Here is a 22,650-nt window from a genome sequence, read left to right on the forward strand (position 1 = left end):
TGTCACGTGATTTCAGGTCGGATTTCATTTGTGGTACTCATGCCTACCTCGCTTGGTTGCTGTGAGGAGCCTGTGACCTGGGGAAGAGCTTGTAAATGCCATTGTCATTACTTTTTTCGAGTAGCACTGCCTCTGCTTCCAGGCATTGCTGGAGGGTATTAAGGACTACATATGTTTAAAGAAGATGGTGTTTACAGCTTATTGAATAATAGGTACAAATGCCCTCATAAAAACTACTCTCTCTTCTCCTTCATTGGGACTAGGATTTTAGATGCGAAGACAGGGAATAAGAGCTTTTCAACTCATCTATTTCTTTGCAAGGTGTAACTGAAGCATCTGTATGTCTCCAGAAAGTGTGTGGATAGGTGAGTCTCGAGCCCAAGAATACGACTGGATTCAGAAATTAATTATAGGGAGTTATTGATCTACCAGTAGAATACAAAGACAGGCTCCAATTCAGTTTAGTACAATTAAAGAAACACGGTTTATATTTTTAAGAATGAATTCTACAGCGAGGAAGTACGATTTATAAATCTTCCCATAAGAGGCAGCATTGGCCATCAATTCTAATTCAGTTATTCAGTATTAAAAGACGGTTCGGTGATGAGCTGAATAAGGCCGAACCTCAACAAGCAGATATGGTGAATGATTTCCTTAGCAGAAGCTGCATTTGTGCACACAACCATTGAATCAAGGGCTATGATTCAGGCACTTTTATTCATATCACTGGGCTGTCAGATTATGAGCATGACCTGTGGCCTTGAACACTTTTTTTCTGAGTTTCTCCTGCCCAACAAATAGAATAGAGAACTAATTGCTGATTAACATATAAAATCGGTGATTTAATCACTTGTAAAGCATGCTGCTGAATCCAAAACACCAGCCTGTCAAGTTGTGAGGGAGATGAATAGAACGCCCTTGGATGATTGTGCACCTGACGCTGGAGTGGTGGTGACAAGTGGCAGTCCCCGGTGCCTCTCACTGATCTGTAGATCATTCACTTGCCTGAGCTGGGCACAGTTTTAAAAATAGTTCTCTTCATTGATTTCATACACAAGATGACTGTGTATGAATAATGCCCTCCTTTATCTGAGATGTCTATTTTTCTAAGCCAAACATTTTTCAGACTGCAGAATGTTTCTTCCGAGAATCATTTTGAAATTTCTGGCTGCCTTACTTGTTTACACATACCTTAAAACTATGGAAATTTCTACTTCTGTGGCTGGGGTGTACCTCATGGGCAGAGCGCTTGCCTAGTAAGTACAAGGCCTTGGGTTTGATCCCCAGCACTGCAGAACATAAATAAATAAATTTCTACTCTCAATTTTCTCATCACACAAAATCAGTCCTTTAATATCATTGGCAGTGTCTTGGGTCATATTTTTCTAAAATGAATACATCGGATTTTCAATTATCCTTGGTGATTAGAAACAGGAATGCTACTACAGTTTGGAATCACCGAATGCTACCCCATGCCTAATTAGCCAGCAGTTGTGTTGTGCTCTACCAACCCTCCAAGCTGTTAAGTGATTAAATGGACAAGTTTCCTTTGGTTTCATCTCCATTATTTCCTACTACAATGTCTAGCAGGAGGCTTATGTACTGAAAGAACCACCAAAATAACAGGGATAACAAAAGGCAGCTAATAGGAGAAGCAAAAGCATGGCTGACCGACACACTTGATATCCCCTCTAGTGATCTGAGAATGGCATGGGAATTACCATAGATAACAATTTGCACGCCATCCTCCTTTGGCTTAGCACCACCACCCATTTGTTATTACAGCTTTGGCTGCTGTTACAGAAGCCCACCCTCTCTGTTTTGATCTGGTAATCATAAAAGTTGAGGCAATGCTATATATGTACATGTGTATTTACCCTAAAATTAGGATAACTAGATTGAAAAACATGCTGTGTGTTTAAAACCACATTACTTACATTTTTCTGACAACACCAAACTAACAAGAGGCAGTGTTAAATCTTCTGAATGGTGCTATAGCCCACACGTCCAGATGTTCACACTTCGAGTGGTGCACTCGAAGTTGTGACCTTTTTAATCCAGTGACCCAGCTGTAATTACTCCAAGTTAGACCTGCTCACATTCGGTTTGCACACTCATTGGTTAACTGACTGTATTCATGGAAGTGGTGACTCCTACCAAAGCAGCAGATGTTCCCATGTTACAAAACTGGAGAAAGACCTGCTTGCAATATTCATGTTGATATCAGAATATTAATCAAGAATTACAGCAAATCTCTCCTACTGATGTTACTCTACACAGTTCTTTGAAGACACTATGAAGGGTTAATTGTATATTTATTTCATGTGCTTTATAGTTTTCCCCTTACATGCCCACGTGACTTTCATTTACATATAACTAAATAAAATTTGTCCTCATTAAAGGTGGTTGGTGAGTTTTCATATAAAATCTCTGTTCTTTTGTTCTCAATGGGAATATTCCTAAAATGAAGCTGAGACTAATTATCTGTTTGGCTCTTTCACCTGCAACTGTGCTTCTTCAGACCTGGTCACAGAACCTCCTGGAAAGAATCACCTAGGATGTTGCTGTGTTGAGTCTGTTTATATGTAAGTTTAAAAAATTAAATCTAACTTTAAAAAAAAACAGAAAAATAAGTAAAATAGATCATGTTAAGCAGGTTCTAGCAAATTTGAAAGAATAAAAACATATGTTCATGCAAAGACTTTATTAAAAAGTATCTTTGTTCAAATGGTAAACTTAAAACACAGCTATTGCATTTCTGAAGTTTTTATCTCTTATGTATGAACAGACATGAATGAAGATATTTTGTCTTATTTCTTTTAAATAAAAAATTGGAAACAATTTACATGTTCCCAATAGGAAACAAAATATAGTGCTTAGTAAAATTTTGCAATTATTTGAAAAAAAAAAAAAAAGACCAGTCTATATATGGAATTGGGAAGCAGTCTTCAAGATATCCTTGCTAAAATAAAATTTTAAAAAAAGCAAAATAGAGCAATATGCCTTTTGGTTTTATTTATTTGTTGGTTTATTTTGCAGTACTAGGGGTTGAACCCAGGGACTCATAATCATAAGGACTACATATGTTTAAGGAAGATGGTGTTTACAGCTTATTAAATAATAGGTACAAATGCCCTCATAAAAACTACTCTCTCTCCTCATTCATTGGGATTAGGATTTTAGATACAGAGACAGCCTGAGCAATATGTTTAGTATGTTTCCAATTCCAAATCCAACTAGGGATTGAACCCAGGGGTGCTCTGCCACTGAACTACATCCCCAGCCTTCTTATATTTTATTTTGAGAAGTTCTCACTAAGTCATTGAGGCTGGCCTCAAACTTGTAATCCTCCTGTCTCAGCTTCCCGAGTTGATGGATTTATAGGCCTGTGCCACCCCATCCAGCTCCAATTATAGTTTTATTAGCAACAAAAAGATCACTCATACACACATAGGCTTATATACGTGTAGAACAGAACATTTCTTGATGGAGGGGACAAGAAAACTAGTAGTGGTTGGCTCTAGGAAAGAAAATTTGGAGGCTGGGTAGGTCTTTTTTCTTATGCACATAATGTCTTTTTAACTTAAAACTTGTATCCAAAATAATTTTAAATGCAGATTTGGGGTCCTACTTAAAACCAAGAGGATTGGAAACTTACTGAGTGGGACCAATAAATCTGCTGTTTGGATAAGTTTATCAGCCAATTCTTAACACATACTAAAACTGGAAGCCCACCCTTTTAGTCAGTTTTGGGTGGCTCTGATCAAAAGACCTGATAAGAACTACTTAGAGGAGAAAAAGCTTTTTGTTATAGTTGTTTGTTTGTTTTAAGGAAAAGTTTATTTTGGCTGACAGCTTCAGAGGTTGAGTCCATGGGCAGCTGACTCCGTAGCTCTGGCCCCAAATGAGGCAGGACGTCATGGTGGACGGCCATAGAGAGGAAGGCAGCCATCAGGAGGCAGAGACTCGGTCACCAAGGACAAAATGTAGATCCCAAGCACAGCCCCAGTGACCTGCTTCCTCCAGCCACAGCCTGCCTGCCTACAGTTTAGTGCATATCAGTGGATCAATCCACTGATTAGGTTATAATTCTTGTAATCTAATTATTCACCTCAGAACATTTCTGCATTGTCTCACACATGAGCTTTTGGGGGACATTTTGGTTTTGAATATTTGTCTTGACTATCATTTCCTTTTATGCAGCATCTGGCCAACTGCTATCCGTGGAGCACTTTTATTCTACTACAAAGGCTCTCAGCTCTGTCCTTTTCCAAGTCAGAAAACGTAAACTGGGCTCTTATAGGCACAAAGCAGGTTGATGCCTAGTCCCGCCCTCAACAGTCGGCCTGCCCAAGTAAGCTGCTACCACCGCCCACCAAGAGTGTCCCTGATCCCAGAGCTGAGGGAAATGGGTTTTGTAACCTGTTCCAGTGAAATTGTCACTGGTGATATACAAGATGCAGAGAAAGAAAAAAAAAATTGAAGAACTATCACTAGGAATGACCACTTGTCAAAGAACAGACTTGGTCAGAAGTCTCCCTAACACTCTTAAAAACCAACAGGGTGGTGGCCCACACCTGTAATCCCAGCATCTCAGGAGGTGAGACAGGAAGCAACCAGACTCAGCAACCCAGCAAGATCCTGTCTATAAATAAAATGGGCTGCAGATGTGGTTCAGTGGTTAAGTGACCCTGGGTTCAATCCCTGGTACAAAAATAAATAAATAAATAAACAAACCAACCAACAGAGGTAGAGATGAAGGTGTAGCTCAGGGGTCAAGTGCTGGCTTAGATTATGTGAAGCCCTGGGTTCAATCCAGCAAAATAAATAAATAAATAATAACCAAAAAATAATGAGGGCTTTGTTTCTGTGGGTTATATCAGCAATATTTAGCATACTAGAAATCAAAATTAATTTTTAAAATATGGATTGCTTTATTTTAAAATAACAGTAATGAACTGGGCCTGGTGACACATGCCTGTAATCCCAGTGATTTCAGAGGCTGAGGCAGGAGATAGCAAGTTCAAAGCCAGCCTCAACAATTTAGCGAGGCTCTGAGCAACTAGTGAGAACTTGTCTCAAAATAAAAAATTTTAAAAAGGACTGGAGATGCAGTTCAGTGTTAAAGCACCCCTGAGATAATCCCCAGGACCAATACCAAAAACAAATAACAAACAAACAACAAGAAATATGCCAATATAAATAAGTTTGGGGTTTTTAAAGAAAAGCAGTCATGAGACCAAGTTGAAAGGCAATTTGCTTTTTTCATGGAACACCATGTTTACATATGGCAGACACATTATTGAAGATGAGGCTGTCTCTTCAAACCCAGGGCCTTTAATAATAACTTTTTTATGAAAAATAACTATATTTTCAAAAAAGTAAGAATGGTAGCATTGTTTTCCCTTTAAATGTTTTGTTGTTGTTGTTGATATCTGATTTAAGAAAAACAGGTGGATTCTCATAATTGCTTCTGCAAACATGTCTTTGATAACATGCCAACTCGATGATTGGTATTTTTAAAAATAAGTGGAATCTAAAACAATATAAATGAATTTTTTTTGTACAATGTTATATTACAATCCATTAAATTAGGTTACACTTTAGATGGGTCTTTACCTTATTTATAATTTTGTAACTGAACGCTTTGGTCATTTGGAAAATACTGGTCTACTTAGTTTTGTAAATCTTCCAAGTGTTCTCATACGAGATTTTAAAATCTCATTGCTACTCTGTGTGTATAAATCATATAGTTATTCTATTTACATGAGATATTCATATTAGGCAAATTCACACAGACAGTAGATTAGCGGTTGCCACAGGATAGGGAGAAGTAGGGGCTGGGAAGTGCTGATAATGGTCTCCTTTTGGGGTACTGAAAGCGTTCTGGAACTACAGAAAGGTGATAGTGACACAACTTTTTGAATATGTAAAAACCACTTTAAAAGGGTAAATTTTAGAGTATGTGAATTATGTGTCAGTTTTTAAAATTGCATATGTTAACACTTGCCACCAACCTCATTAGAAATGTAAAGTATTGAAAATACTGGAAAGTTGCAAACTCGTGGAGGTTGACGTGAAGTCCTCCAAAATTCTGTGTTTCCTTTGGAAAGCCTGAATATTATTATCCTTGGCAAACAAATGTTTTCCTTGAAGAGACAGCCTCCTCTTCAATAATGTGTCTGCCATATGTAAACATGGCGTTCCATGAAAAAAGCAGATTGGCTTTCAACTTGGTCTCATGACTGCTTTTCTTAAAAACAACCGTTACACTTGAATCTGCGGCAGACATGCTTTGTGTTTTCCTTGCCATATAGACTATTACAAAGACGTGAGCTCAAGGATGAAGATTTAGTGATTTTTACTCTTTCATCAAAGATATCCATCCGTAAGTGAATCTGGCTATGATTAGCCAGCAGTTACTTGGTGGTGACGAATACCATGACACTAGTGCCTTTTGGTGACACTGCTTTGACTCAAACTCAGGCACTAGCACTTTTACCCACTGTTTTTGCACCATCGGGGTGAACATCAACAGTTGCTCCAGAATCAGCCACAAGGGAATAGTTAGTCAGCACTCACTCCGAAGTTTCCTGCACCACTGTATTTATTCCCACGTCTGCATATAAAAGACTTTGATCTGTTGCTGCTGGGACCAGATGAACACAAGGAACACGGCAAGTCTATCGATTTGGTCCTGTGTAAGGCAACAGTATAGTCCTGCAGTTCAGCCTCCATATTCACAGCTGAATCTTTAACTTGACAAGCTACTGCGCCATTAGAAAGTGGCACTGCAGTGCTTTTCTTTTGCTGACTTTCCATCCAGCAGGCATTCAGCAACGTCAGCTGTGCCAGCTTGAGAGCTGTGCTCCGTGCTCTTCAGTGCAGTAGCTGACACTGGGCGGTACTTCAATGGCTCTTTCATTTCTGCTTTGAAAAACTGTTAATGATCAATTTTTGGCTTTTAACAAACTCATCACATCTACATTTAAAATATGCAATTCCTTTTTTCCTTAAACCCTGAACCCCTCAAAATGATATCACAATTTAAGAAGTATCAAAAAGGTGAAATTTTTACATCATAAAGCCAAGAAAAAATACCTTTTGAATCATATTTATACTTTTTAATACGCTTCTTTTCTCTAAATGAAGTTGAAAACTCTTAATATATCAGTTTCATCTTTTTCAGCATCTTTAGTCCTAGATAGTGCAGCTGTGGGCTAAAAGAGAATCTAATCACCATTTATAAAGCTGTGATCCACCTGGCCCAGTGTCATATGCCTGTACTCCCAGTGACTCAGGAGGCTGAAGCAGGAGGATCACAAGTTCAAGGCCAGCCTAGGACACTTAGCAAGACCCCCCCCCCATCCTGAAATAAAAATAAATAGGCCTGGGGATATAACTGAGTGGTAAAGTACCTCTGGGTTCAATTCCTAGTACCAAAAACAAAACAAAAACAATCTATGTATGATCCATTCTTAAGCATAATAAAAGTGAATACATTTTAAAATATTGAATTCTAAAATAAGGTTGTAGCATAGTTTAAAACTATCTTGCAAAATAATACAACAGTATGTCTACCTCTTGTATTTCTATATAGGAAAACTTAAGGATACCAAAATTGATTGGGTGATAATGAAGTCACATAAGTTACAGTAGGTGTCACAAAGGTAACTAGCAAAAGCACAACAGAAGTACTAAGAACAAATTGAGCCTCTAAAAATTCAGTGTGTCACAGGGCATTGTGCTGCACCCCTGAATCTCAACAGCTTGGGAAGTTGAAGCAGGAGGATCATAAGCTCCAGGCGAGCCTTGGCAACTTAGCAAGATCCTGTCTCAAAATAAAGAATAAAAAGGTCTGGGGATGTAGATCAGTAATAGAGTGCCCTTGGGTTTGATCCCCAGTGCCACAAAAAACAAACAAACAAACAAACAAACAAAAACCTCAGCTTAACTAAATCTATTACCTTAGAAAATTGTAAAAAACATTTTAAAAAAATATGCATACACTGAAGAAGGTCCCTGAAAACAGGTATCTGGGCCATCTTCTTCCATGGCATCCCAAGCACATAGCACAGTGCCTCAGAGCACAGGGCAGACGTTGAAGCCACCTGGTGAAAGCCCTTAGGAGGGACCGCAGCTCCTGAGGGGTGCGTGTGGGAAGCGGCAGCACCCTGTGCTCTGCTGCAGACTCCTGGTGGCTTTGGGTTCACCAAGAACCCTTCAGAGCCATGTCTGGGAGCAAGTAAAGGAACATCTGCAGCACATTTAGGCGTGGGAACAGAGAAGAATCCTTCAAGCTGAAAGAAAAGGAGCAGAGGGTCTGGAAATAAGGAGGAGAACCAAGGTGTTAAGGGACTGTGAATTGGCCTGGGTTCTGGTGACAGCCCAGAGCCTGGCAGAGGGACTAACACAGCATTTGAAGATCAATTAGCAATGAGAGCTGAGAAGGGTACCAGATGGAACCTCTCAGGGGCCTGGAAGGGAGTAGCTTCCGAAGACTGCAGACAGAGGGTTAGGAATGGCAGGAGGCAGGGAGGCCGAGGAACAAGCAGCCCTGGGAAATTCACCATTAGGAGTTCAGCGGCAAAGACCAGTGCGACACTGAGGAGCACAGAAGGAACAGGGGAAGATTCCTTCAAGGGAAGACCTGTGTTTTTAAGAAAAGAAAAGACAGAATTAGTGGAGAGAGAGCTGGAAGGTGGAGAACAGGAAGGGAGACCAGGACCCCCCGAAGAAGATGGGGAGAGGTCAGCACTGGGGAAAGGAGACTCTTCCCTCTGGAGGCAGAAGAAAGCAGAGGCAGGTCAGAGGCCAGAAAGAAGGGAAGCTGTGGAGTCCACACTGACAAGCTTAGTCTCTGCAAAATGGGAGGTAAGATTGGAAGATTTACAGTGAGCAGTGCAGGAAACAGATAATAGAACATGATCAGGGCAAAGGCAGGAAGTCAGTAAGGCCAGTGTGGTTCACTAGTGGGCTGAGCCAGCATGTATTAGGACACTGTCCCACCACGTTCTGCAGTCTGACTGTAGGGAAGAGAAACGGCATAGCCACTTAGGTGGAGATGCTAAAGGGCTAAGGGCATTTCAGGTGCTATGGATGCTACTAAGGGTTTAGACCCTGCAGTTCAGACAGCAGACAATCAAGTACAGCCAGCAAGGGACGAGAGGCTGGATGGGAAGAGACAGGTGGTAGGAGGCCCCGAATAGTGCTGGGTGTTAGTCAACTTTTTGTTGCTATGACACAATACCTGAGAAAATCAATTCAAAGAAAGATAGGTTTGCTTTGGCTCATGGTTTCAGAGGTTCCGGTGCGAGGCTCCTTGGCCCTGAGTCAAGGCAGAACTTCATGGCAGGAGTCTGTGGCGGAGCAAAGCTGCTCTCCTCTTGGCAACCAGGAAGTGGAGGAGAAGAAGCAGGAGGGTTCCAACAACCCCATCAAGGACACGCCCTTAGGGACTCTCTTCCTTCCACTGGTCTCTACCTCCTAACGTTCCCATCACCTCCTAACACCACCAGCCAGTTCACACATGAGATTTGGGGAATTCTCCAGATCCAGACTATGCCCCGCAGAGGACAGACTCACCAGAACTTGGAAGACTCAAGGCTTATAAATGAGCTGACTCCTTAAGAAGGTAGGGAGTCTTCCTTCAAGAAAGAAGGGTGATCATCTCTAGCAGTCAGAGAAATGCAAATCAAAACCACCCTAAGACACCATCTCACTCCAGTTAGATTGGCAGCCATTATGAAGTCAAACAGCAACAAGTGCTGGCGAGGATGTGGGGAAAAGGGTACACTTGTACATTGCTGGTGGGACTGCAGATTGGTGCAGCCAATTTGGAAAGCAGTATGGAGATTTCTTGGAAAGCTGGGAATGGAACCACCATTTGACCCAGCTACTCCCCTTCTCGGTCTATTCCCTAAAGACCTAAAAAGAGCATGCTACAGGGACACTGCTACATCGATGTTCATAGCAGCACAATTCACAATAGCAAGACTGTGGAACCAACCTAGATGCCCTTCAATAGACGAATGGATTAAAAAAAAATGTGGCATTTATACACAATGGAGTATTACTCTGCATTAAAAAATGACAAAATCATAGAATTTGCAGGGAAATGGATGGCACTAGAGCAGATTATGCTAAGTGAAGCTAGCCAATCCCTAAAAAACAAATGCCAAATATCTTCTTTGATATAAGGAGAGTAACTAAGAACAGAGTAGGGAAGAAGAGCATGAGAAGAAGATTAACATTAAACAGGGATGAGAGGTGGGAGGGAAAGGGAGAGAGAAGGGAAATTGCATGGAAATGGAAGGAGACCCTCAGAGTTATACAAAAGTACATACAAGAGGAAGTGAGGGGAAAGGGAAAAATAATACAAGGGGGACAAATGAATGTCAGTAGAGGGGGCAGAGAGAGAAGAGGGGAGGGGAGGGGAGGGGAGGGGAGGGGGGATAGTAGAGGATAGGAAAGGCAGCAGAACACAACAGACACTAGTATGGCAATATGTAAATCAATGGATGTGTAACTGATGTGATTCTGCAATCTGTATATGAGGTAAAAATGGGAGCTCATAACCCACTTGAATCAAAGTGTGAAATATGATATATCAAGAACTATGTAATGTTTTGAACAACCAACAATAAAAAATTAAAAAAAAAAAAAAAACTTGGAGGGGATTGGGAGTGTAGGTCAGTGGTAGAGCACTTGCCTAGCATCATGCAGGAGCTCTGAGTTCAATTCCCAGCACCACAAACAACACAAACAAACAAAGGCTCAGAACATTCTCTGGGCAACCAACCAGAATGGTCTCGCATGGCCATGCTCTAGGCCCTCCCATTTGTAATTTCAAATGAGACCTGATCCCGTCAGCTTCCGAGTTCCGTTGGCCAAATGTGGCGTTGGCTCTGGCGGAAGAGGTGGTATATACATGTGTGGTTAAGAACATAGATTTTTAATGGGTTAATATTGGGACTGCAGTTTTATGAAACTTTGGGAAAATGAACTTGTCCTCTCTGAGAACACTTATAGGCTATATGGTCTTACATCATGACTGCCTAACTCTGCTACCAGTGTGAAGGTGGTACACATATTGCATTCCAAGAAAACTTTATTTATAAGATATGGGGCTGGTCAGATTATAACCATGCCGAAGTGTGTAAACTGTTGAGAAAAATGAGACAACAATATTATTTGACTTTCAGGACTAATTTAAGAGTTAAACCAGCTATTCCCAGAATAAACAATGCATGGAAAGTGTTATTATCATTTCTAAGGTTTATCCCAACACAGTCTGTGACCATGGATGGATCTATGGCTCCAAAACTTTTTGAATGGCAGAACAGATTCCCCAATTGAAAATAATTTTCTTGAGTGAAAAACTGTATTTGAGAGAACATGATAAGCAGGAAACAGGGAGTCTTCCATAGCTGCCCACACTGAGGCTTCCAAGTAGCAAGGGCAAATTATTGCTGCCCCAGTGTGCAGATGATTGCATTTCAAAGGAAAATAAATGTGAAGCTAAGGTGCCTGTTTTACTTTGTAACATGACTTAATACTGTTGTGGTTTTAACTGCAGGTACAATTGATCTATGGCCTGGTGACACTTAGTTCATGTAATGCTTTGTAAAGCCTAAGGACATTCATTTCAGCTTGAAACCAACTATTCAGTATTGAAGAGCTTGAGCCAGGCATAGGATGGTCTCCTGTCATCTCAGCTACTTGGGAGGCTGAGGCAGGAGGACTGCTTGAGCCCAGGGGTCCAAAGCCAGCCTGGGCAACATGGTGAGAGTCTCTCTCTCAGGAAAAAAAAAAAAAAAAAACAGGGAAGTGGGGGTGGAGTGGGGATATGGCTCAGTGGCAGAGCACTTGCACAGCTCAGGTGAGGCCCTGGGTTCAATCAAAAAGTTTGGATCATCTTTCACAGTCTAATGTCTTAACTGGATATAAAAGCTGTTATACTCAAACTCCCAGCAATGGAGCTCATGTTTTCAGAAGGATTGCTTATGTTATTCTTTAGCATCTTATGAGCCATCCTGGAGAAAGAAATGAGGACCTATGGCCATCATGTACATGAAGCTCACAAAACAATGGCAAATGACACCTATTGCACTGCATTCTCCTCCGTTACCACCCCTTCCCTGAATGATCATCTCAGCCTAAATTATTGGGCCTACACAGTAAACAAAACAAAACAACAACAACAACAAAAAAACCTTTTGGGTTCTATATTACTGAGATGTAATGCATGTACTATGCCAGTCTGAAAAACATGGTAGACGTTGACATTATGTAAAATATATTTTTCAGTTTATAGATTGAATATGCACATTTGCTCTGTTAATAAACTGTTGATCTAGGGATGTAGCTCAGTGGTAGAGTACTTGCCTAGCAAGCAAGAGCCCCAGGGTTCGATCCCCAGCAATACAATAAATAGAACTAAGTAGACAAATTCTTATAAAACTAACAATATAAATCATCAGAAAAATATCAGCATTTTATTTTTATAATTACAATGGCAAAAGATAACAGAGAAGAAACACATTTGACTGAAAAGATGAGAAAGGGAAAGATTATAAAATGCTGCAGCATTTCACTCTGAAGTGCGATGTCACCTATAAGCAGGTTTATTCATCTACGTGAAAGCTGTTAACAGAGCCAGGTCAAGACCATTGCTGCCTATAACTGACGGATGGGTTTGCAGGCGAGACTCAGAGGGAAGGCCTTGGGGGAGAAAAGGCACAGCATCCAGCACTAGGATGCTGCTGACGCAGGATGTTAGGCTGAAGACCATACTATCCATATGCTGGCAAAACTAATTCTAATCAATTAGTAAGGTATGCATATCATTAAGTCAAATAATAATTGAAATAGTAACCTATATTATTTTAACTATTATGAAACAATAGTCACTATGTTAACTCTTATCATTTAACTTTAGCATCTATTTTATATTTTTATATAGTATGTTACATGTAATGTGAAATAATTACAAATATAACATTATATATAACAAAAATATACCGTAATATTACAACACATGTCTTCAAAGGGCCATATTTGTGTTCCTATTGACTGATGTTGATGTTATGATGCACATCCATAAGCTTTCAGAATCCCAGTTAGTTGATAAAACACTATACAAGAAACTTAAGCTGCTGACATTTTTCATTAATGCTACAAATGAGTTGTAATTATATATTTATGTGTATATTATATATATATTTAATTATATATTTAAGTATATATGATTATATGTGTAACCATATATAATTATATATTTAATTATATATTTTTATATATTTAATTAATCATATTTATTATATATTTATATAATCATATTTAATTAAATTTAATTAGTTATATTTAATTTAATTATATTTATATAATTGTATTTAATTTAATTAATATTGTATATTTAATGATGTATTTATATTATGTATTTTATATATTTAATTAGATATTTATATATTTACAATGACATACCAGATTGTGGTCACGTGTGCCTTCTCTCGGTACACCTGTAACACCCTGCCATGAGCCATGTGAGAGCCTAGGGAGAGACCAGACGGCAGGAGCCACGCAAAACGTGCGACCTCGAGGCTCTGCAGGCTGCCACCAGCCTCCCTGCACCAGCCAGCAGACTCTCCGAGATGGGAATGAGGCTGGGTGTCAACCAAGAAAACTGCTCTGTGCTTGCACTGAGGCATCATCTGTCAGGAAGCAGACTATGAGATTTCATGGATGCCATTGGAAACCTAGGACTGGTGGACCTCCATCAGCAAGAAGCTCAGAGGCCTGAATAGAGGATCTCAAATTGGCATCTGGGCACAAGGTGACTGAGTTTTGAGAGGTGTAGACGAGGGTTAAAGTCTGTTTTGAGGGCTGTAGGAGGACCTGGGTGTGTGCAAGCATTTGTGTGCATACGTGTAAATCCAGTTTTATGTTAACATAGTTTGGTTTTGTTGTTGTTTGTTTTGGATTTTTTTGTTTCTTTGTTTTTAAATCTGAGCCAGGCATGGTGGCACAGATCTGTAGTCCCATGTACTTGAGAGGCTGAGGTGGGAGGGGACGATGGCTTTAGCCCAGGAATTTGTGACTAATCTGGGCAGCATAACAAGATCTCCTCTGGGAGTGGGGGGAGATTGTCATGGAGCCCTGCAAATCAGAACATTCCAGAAGACTCAGGTGGGGAGAAGGGCCAGAGCCCCCTGCTTCTGTACCATCCAGAAGACCCAGTGCATCCTGGGAAGCTCCTCTGGTCCAAGAGTCGTGGGGGTGTTTGAAAGGAAAGCAAGGAACCGGGAGAGAGGTGAGAGAGAAAAGAAAGACGGAGACCAGGCAGAGATACACACAAGAGTTTATTTGCTGACAACTGAAGGCCATCTCTCCATAGACGGAGAGAGGCAAAACAGGCTTGGGGTTGGGGACTTTTATGGGGCAGGCTCAGGGATCAGACTTGGGTGGGCCCTAATGTGGGGTTAAGGGTGGGGTTGGTATGAGGGAGTGGAGAGCCTTTCTCAGAAACGCCCTTGGACAGGAAAGCGAAATTTTTCTTAAAATGGCAGCTGTCACTTAGGATGGCCATCCAGATGCTAAGCAAGGACCTTACATTCCCTCCTTTTTTGTTTGTTATTGGGCCCCTTAAGGGACAGGGGTGTAGATCAATCTTCTATAGCTTCTTCCTGCTGGGAAGGGGCTGAGTCTGGACCCTTGTCAGGGGGGCAGGGTGTCATTGAGGCAGTGGTGAGGGTCAGGAGGTACTGGGCGATGCTGGCTCCATACGGCCCAATGTTGGTGAGGGGTTGGAAGTCCTGCAACAGAAGTTGGCTCACGGTTTGGTTAGAGATCCTTTGAATCTGGTTTGAATAAATCTAATGACCCAGGGGGCAAGCTTTAGCCAAAGGCCTATGACAAGGAGAGAGGTCAGGAAAGGAAGTGCCCACTGCAGAAGGGGGTTACTTAGCTGCCATCCTTCAGTTCCAATGGCAGTGGGAAGCTTTGAGGCCTGAAGGAGATTGGAGATAAAGGGGACATTAGTAATTGAAGTTCCCTTGGTGGCAAGGAATCCCGCTCCTTCCAAATAGCAGAGTGGGAGAGAAGTATGTGGAAAGCGTATTTAGAGTCAGTGTAGACATTGCGTCGTGTAGACATTGACTCCCTTTGCCAAAGTGAAGGCTCTGATGAGGGCTACAAGTTCAGCCTGCTGATTGGATGTATTTTGGGGAGGGGAGCCGCTTCCACAACCTGGGTGAGAGAGACTGTAGCATACCCTGCCACACGGACTCCTTCCTAAAGGAAGGAGGAGCCATCTGTGAACCATGTGCATGTTGCCTGCAGCCAGGGGCCTTCCTGTATGTGGGAGGGATGTGGAAGAAGCTCCTCCAGAGTTTCAATGCATGAATGGGTGAGAGGAGAAGAGGTGGAAGAGTCCTGAGGAGCAGGGAGGAGAGTAGCAGGGTTTAAAGGTGAGCACGTGTGGAAGGTAAGACTGGGATATTCCACCAGGGACACCTGTAGAGATAAAAGGCAACAGGGGGGTAAGGAAGGTAAGCCCTTGTAGGTGAGGAGTTCCTTAAGGTGATGGGGAGCCAGGATGGTGAGTGGGGCCCCAAAAGTGAATTTCTTTAACTTGTTAATGAGTAGAGAAGCAAGGGGCCCATCCCCGAAGAGTAGGCTCAAGACCTTTGGTAGATAAGCCACAGGGGCAAAGGTTGGCCCCAGCATGTGTCCAAGGACCCCTAGAGCAAATCCCTGCTTTTTAGCCATGTAAAGGTGAAATGGGAGTGTGAGATCAGGGAGATAGAGAGAGGAAGAAGAAGCCATTCTTCTGCCAGTTGTAGCCAGAGAAAAGTTAAATTGACACTTTTTTCCCCTTAGGCCTCTTATCAAGCCTGCTGAGTCTGTCCTTTGTATTTCAATGTCAGCTTCAGTGTGGCCTTGGCCAGGGAGATTGCTGCCCAGGGCTTTACAACGTAGGAGGGTTCTGGGTCCCTTGTTTGTCTAGAAGTAGGGTCTCTGGAGGAATCCAGAGCTTTAGTGGCAAGTAGTACACGTAGGGATTTCCTTCCATTTTCCTGAGTGCTCGCAAAAGTTATGAAGATTGGAAGGTTGAATTGGTCGATGGGCCTTTAGATCAGGAGCCAAACAGAGTGGGGCTAAGGGGGTGAGGAAGCAGCTGAGAGGTGAGTCAGAAGGGATTTGGGCATTCCCCAAGGCGGGTTGGAGTCGGGACTGAGAGAAGAGAATCACCTGCTACTTCCCTAGTCCTGGGCTTTGCCTGTAGAGAGTCTTGGTTGCCTGGCCAGGGCTTTCATGAGCTCTGCTGAGGAGCTGAGAACCAAGACCCGAGAGTGAACTCACCAAGGGAAGGGCATTGGGAGTTCCCCATGGCAAGTGGAGTAAACTCACCAGGAGGGAGGGATGGGCGAAAATCTTGGTGCTGGGCCAAGATCTAAGTTCTAGAGAGGAGGCTTGTCTCTAGGGATAGACTGGTGAGGAGGAGGAGAGGGGAAGGGCGAAGTCACTTACCCAAATGAGGCCAGAGTGTGGATGAAGAAGAAGAGTGCTAGATAGATGAATAGAAGAAGGTGTGTGGTCATTGTCCTGGGCCTTCAGGATCCCAAAGCAGCTCACATCCCTGGAGGGGAGAGCAAAGCTGATAGGAGAACATGATCAAGTCACTGGCACCAATGGGAGAAAAGTGGCGCAGGACCAATCACACACACACACACCTGGGGTAAGAAACAGGTTTATTGTCAGGGGCCTGACGAGGCTGCTCTGCAAAAGGAGAGGGACAGCAGCACCAAGGAGGGAGAGCGGGTGTTGTGACTGGGCAGAAAATGGAGGGGGTTCTGAAATGGATGTGAATGGGCTCGTGGTGTGAGGTGATAGAAGGACTTGGAACATCCCAGACAGTAGGGTCCACCTTGGAAGGGGAAATGGGAGGCGCTGGCAGACGGAATAGGGGATGGTCCTAAGGTCAGGGTGAGGATCAGAGGAGCATCAGGCCGGTCTGGATGGAAGCGAATGTGAGGGGAGAAGGAGAGCACAGCCCCCAACTTTGTGAGGATGTCCCTACCCGTAAGGGGAACAGGACACTGTGGAATGACCAAAAAGGAGAGGGTTAAAATTAGAGATCCAAAAGTGCAAACAAGGCTAGGTGTCTGTAAGGGTTGGCAGTAGGTCCCCAGAACTCCTTGAGGGCTGAATATGTAGCCCGGTGTCTAGGAGGGAGGAGACAGGCCCACCTGAAATACACAGAGTTTCCTGGTTTCCGGTGGAGTGATGGTAGTGGTCGGGTGGTGGGGACCCGGGCCTCCTTAGTCCTCAGCGGTCAGTCCTAAGAGTCGGAAAGGGGAACCAGAAGGGCTGGATGGCTGGGGGCTGCTAAGGGACCAGGGACAGTCAATGGCCCAGTGTCCCTCCTGATGGCTTTCAGAACAAGGGCCTGGAGGCTTTCAAGGCTTGGGACATGTCCAAGCTTAGTGACTCATCTGACCACATTTAAAACAGGGTCCGGGGCTGGGGATGTGGCTCAAGCAGTAGCGCGCTCGCCTGGCATGCGTGCGGCCCGGGTTCGATCCTCAGCACCACATACAAAGATGTTGTGTCCGCCGAAAACTAAAAAATAAATATTAAAAATACTCCCTCTCTCTCTCACTCTCTCTTTAAAAAAAAAAACAGGGTCCGGGCAGTCCTGAGTGACCCTACCGTGGGGCAGTGGAACCAGGGACAGATGCTGAGGCTAGACAGACAGCTTGAGCCAGCATCTGATATTTCTGCTTCCAGATCTTCTTGTCTCTCCCGTTATACACCTTAAAGGCCACTCCCAGAACCTCAGCTTAGGGAGTTAGGGACCCCTCTTGAGGCACCTTAGTTTGGCCTTAATGTCAGGGAAACTCTGGGAGAAAAGGTATGTCATTAGCCGTTGTCTCCCATCTGGAGTCTCGGGGTCCAGTATATTGTCCTAAAGCCTTGGTCAGGCGGTCTAAAAATGTTGAAGGGTTTTCATTCTTATCTTGGATGATTTCCTGGAGTCTTTCATAATTGATAGCCTTATGGGCTGCCTTTCTAAGTCCTGCCATGAGGCAAGTAATGAATTTCTTTCTACTAGTTACTCCTCCAAGCGAATTATAATCCCAGTTGGGCTCCCGATCAGGGGCTGCTTCAGTGCCAATAGGATGGGCAGGGGAGGTCTGATGTACCTCATCAGCACAATCTCTAGCTTGCTCACAAACTCGCCTGTGCTCCTCAGGCAGGAGGGTGTTAGACAAGATCACATGGACCTCATGGAAGGTCAAGTCATGTGATTGGGTCAGATACTGAAACTCTTTGATATATGTGGTGGGGCTTGAAGTATAGGGCCCAAGCCGCTTTTCTATCTGTGAGGATCTGACAAAGACAAAGGCACATGAACCCAGACTACACCATCTACGCCAGCCCCCCTCACGTAGAAGACAGAGATGTGGGTTGGGCAGTGGCAGCCCATGAGTGTGTGGCAGGAGGAGAGAAGGGTGGAGAAGCCCAGGGGACAGTTGCTGTGGTGGCTTCATCAGAAAAAGAATTGTGATATGGTGGGGGCTCATCCACTGGGTTGAAGGAGGAGAAGTCCTGGGTAGGATCTTCTGTCCTTTTGGAAGCAGGCATAGGGGAGGCAAGAGCTGAGAGGACTTGTGTGGGCGAGCAAGAGTTACAGAGAGAGCTTAGGACATAGTGAGAAGAAGGCCTGGACATATGATATCTCTTTCCATTTTCCCAAACGCTCACAATAGTTGAAAAGATCCCTGATAATATTGGGATCTGGGGTGCCGTTAAGCAGCCATTTAGAGTCCAAAGGATATTGAGCCCAGGTCTGATTGCACAAATGGATAAGTTTTTTTTTTTTTTTTGGGGGGGTAGGTCTGGGGTGGGAGAGAGAGACCCTAGTTAGCCAGGAGGCAGCCTAGAGGACTATGGGAGGGAATGGATGAGGAGTCACCCATGGTGAGATACAGGAGGAGAGTTTAGAGGTGGGGCATCTCCCAATTTCTAGTATCACCCAGTCAAGAGGACGGTTATGTCAGGGGGTCATTACCACTGCTGGGGGCAAAACCTATAGAGGCACACTTGAGTGCCCGGCTGGGACGACATGGGGGCAGAAGCAGTAGGGATTAACCCAAGGCCGAGAGGTCTCACCAGGAACAACTCCCAATCACCGTCAGTGGTTTTTCTCAAAACCCAGTACCCGAATAAAAGACCACCTACAGACCCAGTTGACAGTAGGGACCAGCCATAGCTGTGAAACTGTGGCTGGGGATGTCCCCAACCACACGGTAACCCTGGGGTGTGCCAGACAATCAACAGTCACTTCCCAGGTCGTTTAGGTCGTCCAGAGACAGGCGTCTTAGCTGGAATGTCCTGTGGTGGGTGCAGATAGGGTGTTCGGCAGAATGGAGGGCCTGGTCCCACAATGGAATTTGGATCAGGGCCAGGGGATGCCCAGTGACCCTCAAAGAGGGGAGCAGGCACACCAGGGAACCTGATCCTGGGTTTCGGTACCAATGAAAGGAAAGCAAGGGAGCAGGAGAGCTGACAAATAAACTCTCGTGTGATCTCTGCCTGGTCTCTGTCTCTGGCTCCTCGCTTTCCTTTCCGTGTTCCCTGGGTACAGAAGCGGAGGTGCAGGGGAGAAAGCTGAAATGCCCTTCTCAGTGAAGTATGACTTTCTATCCCCAAACTGTATTGTTTTCACCCCTGGGCCATGTTAACAGGATGGAAACCAACAAAGAAAGAGAAAAGGAAAAAGTTCTGTCATCAAGTGGTGGCTATCTACATCCCTTCTGAGAAGTGCCTGGCTTATTAAACCCCAGGAAGTCCCAGAAGTGAACGCCTGACATCTGAAGCAGAGCATCTTGACTTCCCCAGCCGCGACTCAGCGCGGGGTCAGGGGTGTCTATGTGGGAGGATGGAGCCTGCCACCCTGGCCCACGGGATGGGGACAGAATACAAACCCAGTGGAACGAAATTGAGAAGGCACTTACCTAGAGCACCTCCCCCAGCTCCTGGCCCTGAATTCTCAGTGGGGACACTCAGCCACCTACTCAACCGTGGGCTGAGGTAGGATAGGAGGCAGGGGGACAGCTAGGGAGACATGGGATGAAGTGACAGTAGCCATCATTTAAGTCCACTTTTATGTGATTTAAAACCCCAGATTTAAATTTCAATTCCATATACTTGGTTCATAAATCAATTATCAGACCTTATCTGTGTTCATAAATAACTTCTCTCCTGACTTAGACCTAAAAAAACATACAAACCAAAACAAAACAAAAAACAGGACTGAGAGGGCTTTGCTCAACAAATAGGCTTTCCTGTGGTTTCTATTTTTAAGATCTGATGACTTCATCCCCATGTCACACTCTCCATAGAACCTTCAATGCCACACAAATGTCATCCTGTTAAAATTCGCAAAGCACAACAATGAAACCCCCAGGTGAGGAAATGAATACAGATTTTTCATCAAAAACAGAAAAAAACAACCCAGAGATTTTGATTTAGCATGTCAAGGGATGCACACAAGGGAGGCCTCTCCGATGACGTCTGTGTACCATAGATCTTACACGTATACACCTGTCGCGTGGGGGACTAGCAGTTCCTCGCCAGTGCCCGCGCCCTACCAACCCCTAGAACGTGCACACCTTGCATTCTCTTAATAAAACCAGTTTGCCCCTCACTGTGACCCATCCTTTAAGTTCCTTTCTGATTTGACATAGGGGACCCTCACAGGCTGAGTTGAGGTCCACTTCCCTTTCAGGACCTCTGTAAGACCCCTGTCCCAGTGACAACCACTTCCTTTTCAGGACCTCTCTAGGATCTCTGACCCAGTGACAACTCAGATGACACAACACCAGGAAAAAATTCAAGAGTCCAGTCACCCATTCAAATTCTACATACAATAGATATAATAAAACTTGCTGATGATCGTTTATTGTTTGTTGATGTACAGCACAAGTGTCTGTTCTGAGCACCGTCAGGGTTGGGAAGACAGTGACCTGCGAAGCTCCTAATCTTGACCTCCTTGTTCTAGGGCCACAACTTGGCCCTCAGTGTAACAGGGATGGTGGTTCCAGCAGGGCACTGGGTGGCCAAGTTCTGCATTTGTGTACAAATCCTCTATTCTTTTCGAAAGACTCTGGGATCAGTGGAACATTGTTCTTAAGATTTGGACCCTGAAGAGAAGCACAGAGGTGCCTCAGAGCTTCCTGCCGGCAGCCAAAGGTGTCCCTAAAATAGCTGATTCTCTCCGAGGCTCTCGTGCATTTGTTTCCTCTTGCGGAGCTGCCGCTGCAGCTGGAGCTTGTTGGTGAAGAACATGTGTCTCCAGCCTATGTCCTTTGCCAGGGCCCTCATGTCGGAAGTGATGGTGTCACAGGAGGATTGCACTATCTGCTCCCACAGAATATCAGATGTGCACAGCTGCGGGTGGAAAGAGCCAGAGGTGGGTCACAGCACACACCGGCTAAGGAAAGTCATTCACTCACCCACATGGTCATCATCAAACCCCTGCTGCCTGGGAAACACCACCAACGGCTTCATGTGCAGGAAGGTGTGTCAGGCACAAGTTCCACCTCAAGAGACCGCCTCTTGCTAGGTGCAGTGTTCCCAGCAACTTGGGAAGCTGAGGCAGGAGGATGGCCAAGTTCAAGACCAGCCTCAGCAACTTAGTGAGGCCCTAAGTAACTTAGTGAGACTGTCTCAAAAAAAAAAAGGGGGGGGGGGGCTGGCGATGTGGCTCACTGCTTAAGTGCCTCTGCATTCAATCCCCAGTACCACCCAACACACACACACACACACACACACACACACACACACACACACACAGACTTGCTAATGAATTAAATACTTTGTACCAGGATAGAGAATTCAGGATGAGTTTTTTGGCTTGAGCAAAATTAGTGACGTCAATGACTGGGAAAAATAGGGCTGTGAGAGAGGTCGACGTGGACATGAGAACCCCTACACATCCCACAGAGCTGCTATGAGAATTACATCAGCTTATGTACCTTCAGAGCCTAGTACACAGTAGCCATTCAATAAACAGGAGTTACTGTGATTACACAGAAACGATAATAAACTTTTACTGCTGAGGGGATTATTGATAACATATGTAAATAGGTAAGTGTGTAGGGAAATCAAGAGATCTGGTCTGATTTTGACCTGTTAAATTCAAAATGTCTGTAATGTATCTAAGTGGGGTTACTGAGCATGCAGTTAGATTCACAGTAAGGAAGGAGTCCAGCGTGGACTGGACATGGCTGAGGGTGCTCAGTGGCAATGGTATTTAAAGCCCTGGATCAGGTGCCATCCTCTCTGTGTGCCTGAAGATAGAGAAGGTGGTCTAAGGAAGCTTTGCACGACATTCCAGGTGAAGCACCCAGGAAGTGGCAAAGTCCTCAACAAGGAAAACTGAGAAAAAAAGAAGATCTGGAAAGTAATCAAAATGTCAAATGCTACTGAAAAGTCAATCAAGAGGGGAACTGAGAACTGACTGCTGGGAGCTGGGATGGCTCGGCATTGAGCACCCCAGCACTCTCAGGCCCTGAGTCTGACTCCCAACACTGGGAACAAACAAACACTGAAGACCTGACTGTGTGCTTTGCAAGATGATGT

General features: G+C 43.9%; 1 protein-coding gene across 1 annotated transcript in view; it reads right to left on the bottom strand.

The window, feature by feature from the left end:
- Positions 1-20,970: 20,970 nt before the first annotated feature.
- Fbxo36 (F-box protein 36) overlaps positions 20,971-22,650 on the bottom strand; it is a 70,614-nt gene continuing 68,934 nt past the window's right edge. The window contains exon 4 of the mRNA XM_027941991.2: positions 20,971-21,456. Coding sequence (XP_027797792.2) covers positions 21,265-21,456 — 192 coding nt within the window. The 3' untranslated portion in view covers positions 20,971-21,264. The remainder of the gene's footprint in view (positions 21,457-22,650) is intronic.

The sequence above is a fragment of the Marmota flaviventris genome, chromosome 11 (genome assembly GCF_047511675.1).
Source record: "Marmota flaviventris isolate mMarFla1 chromosome 11, mMarFla1.hap1, whole genome shotgun sequence".
Taxonomy (NCBI): Eukaryota; Metazoa; Chordata; class Mammalia; order Rodentia; family Sciuridae; genus Marmota; species Marmota flaviventris.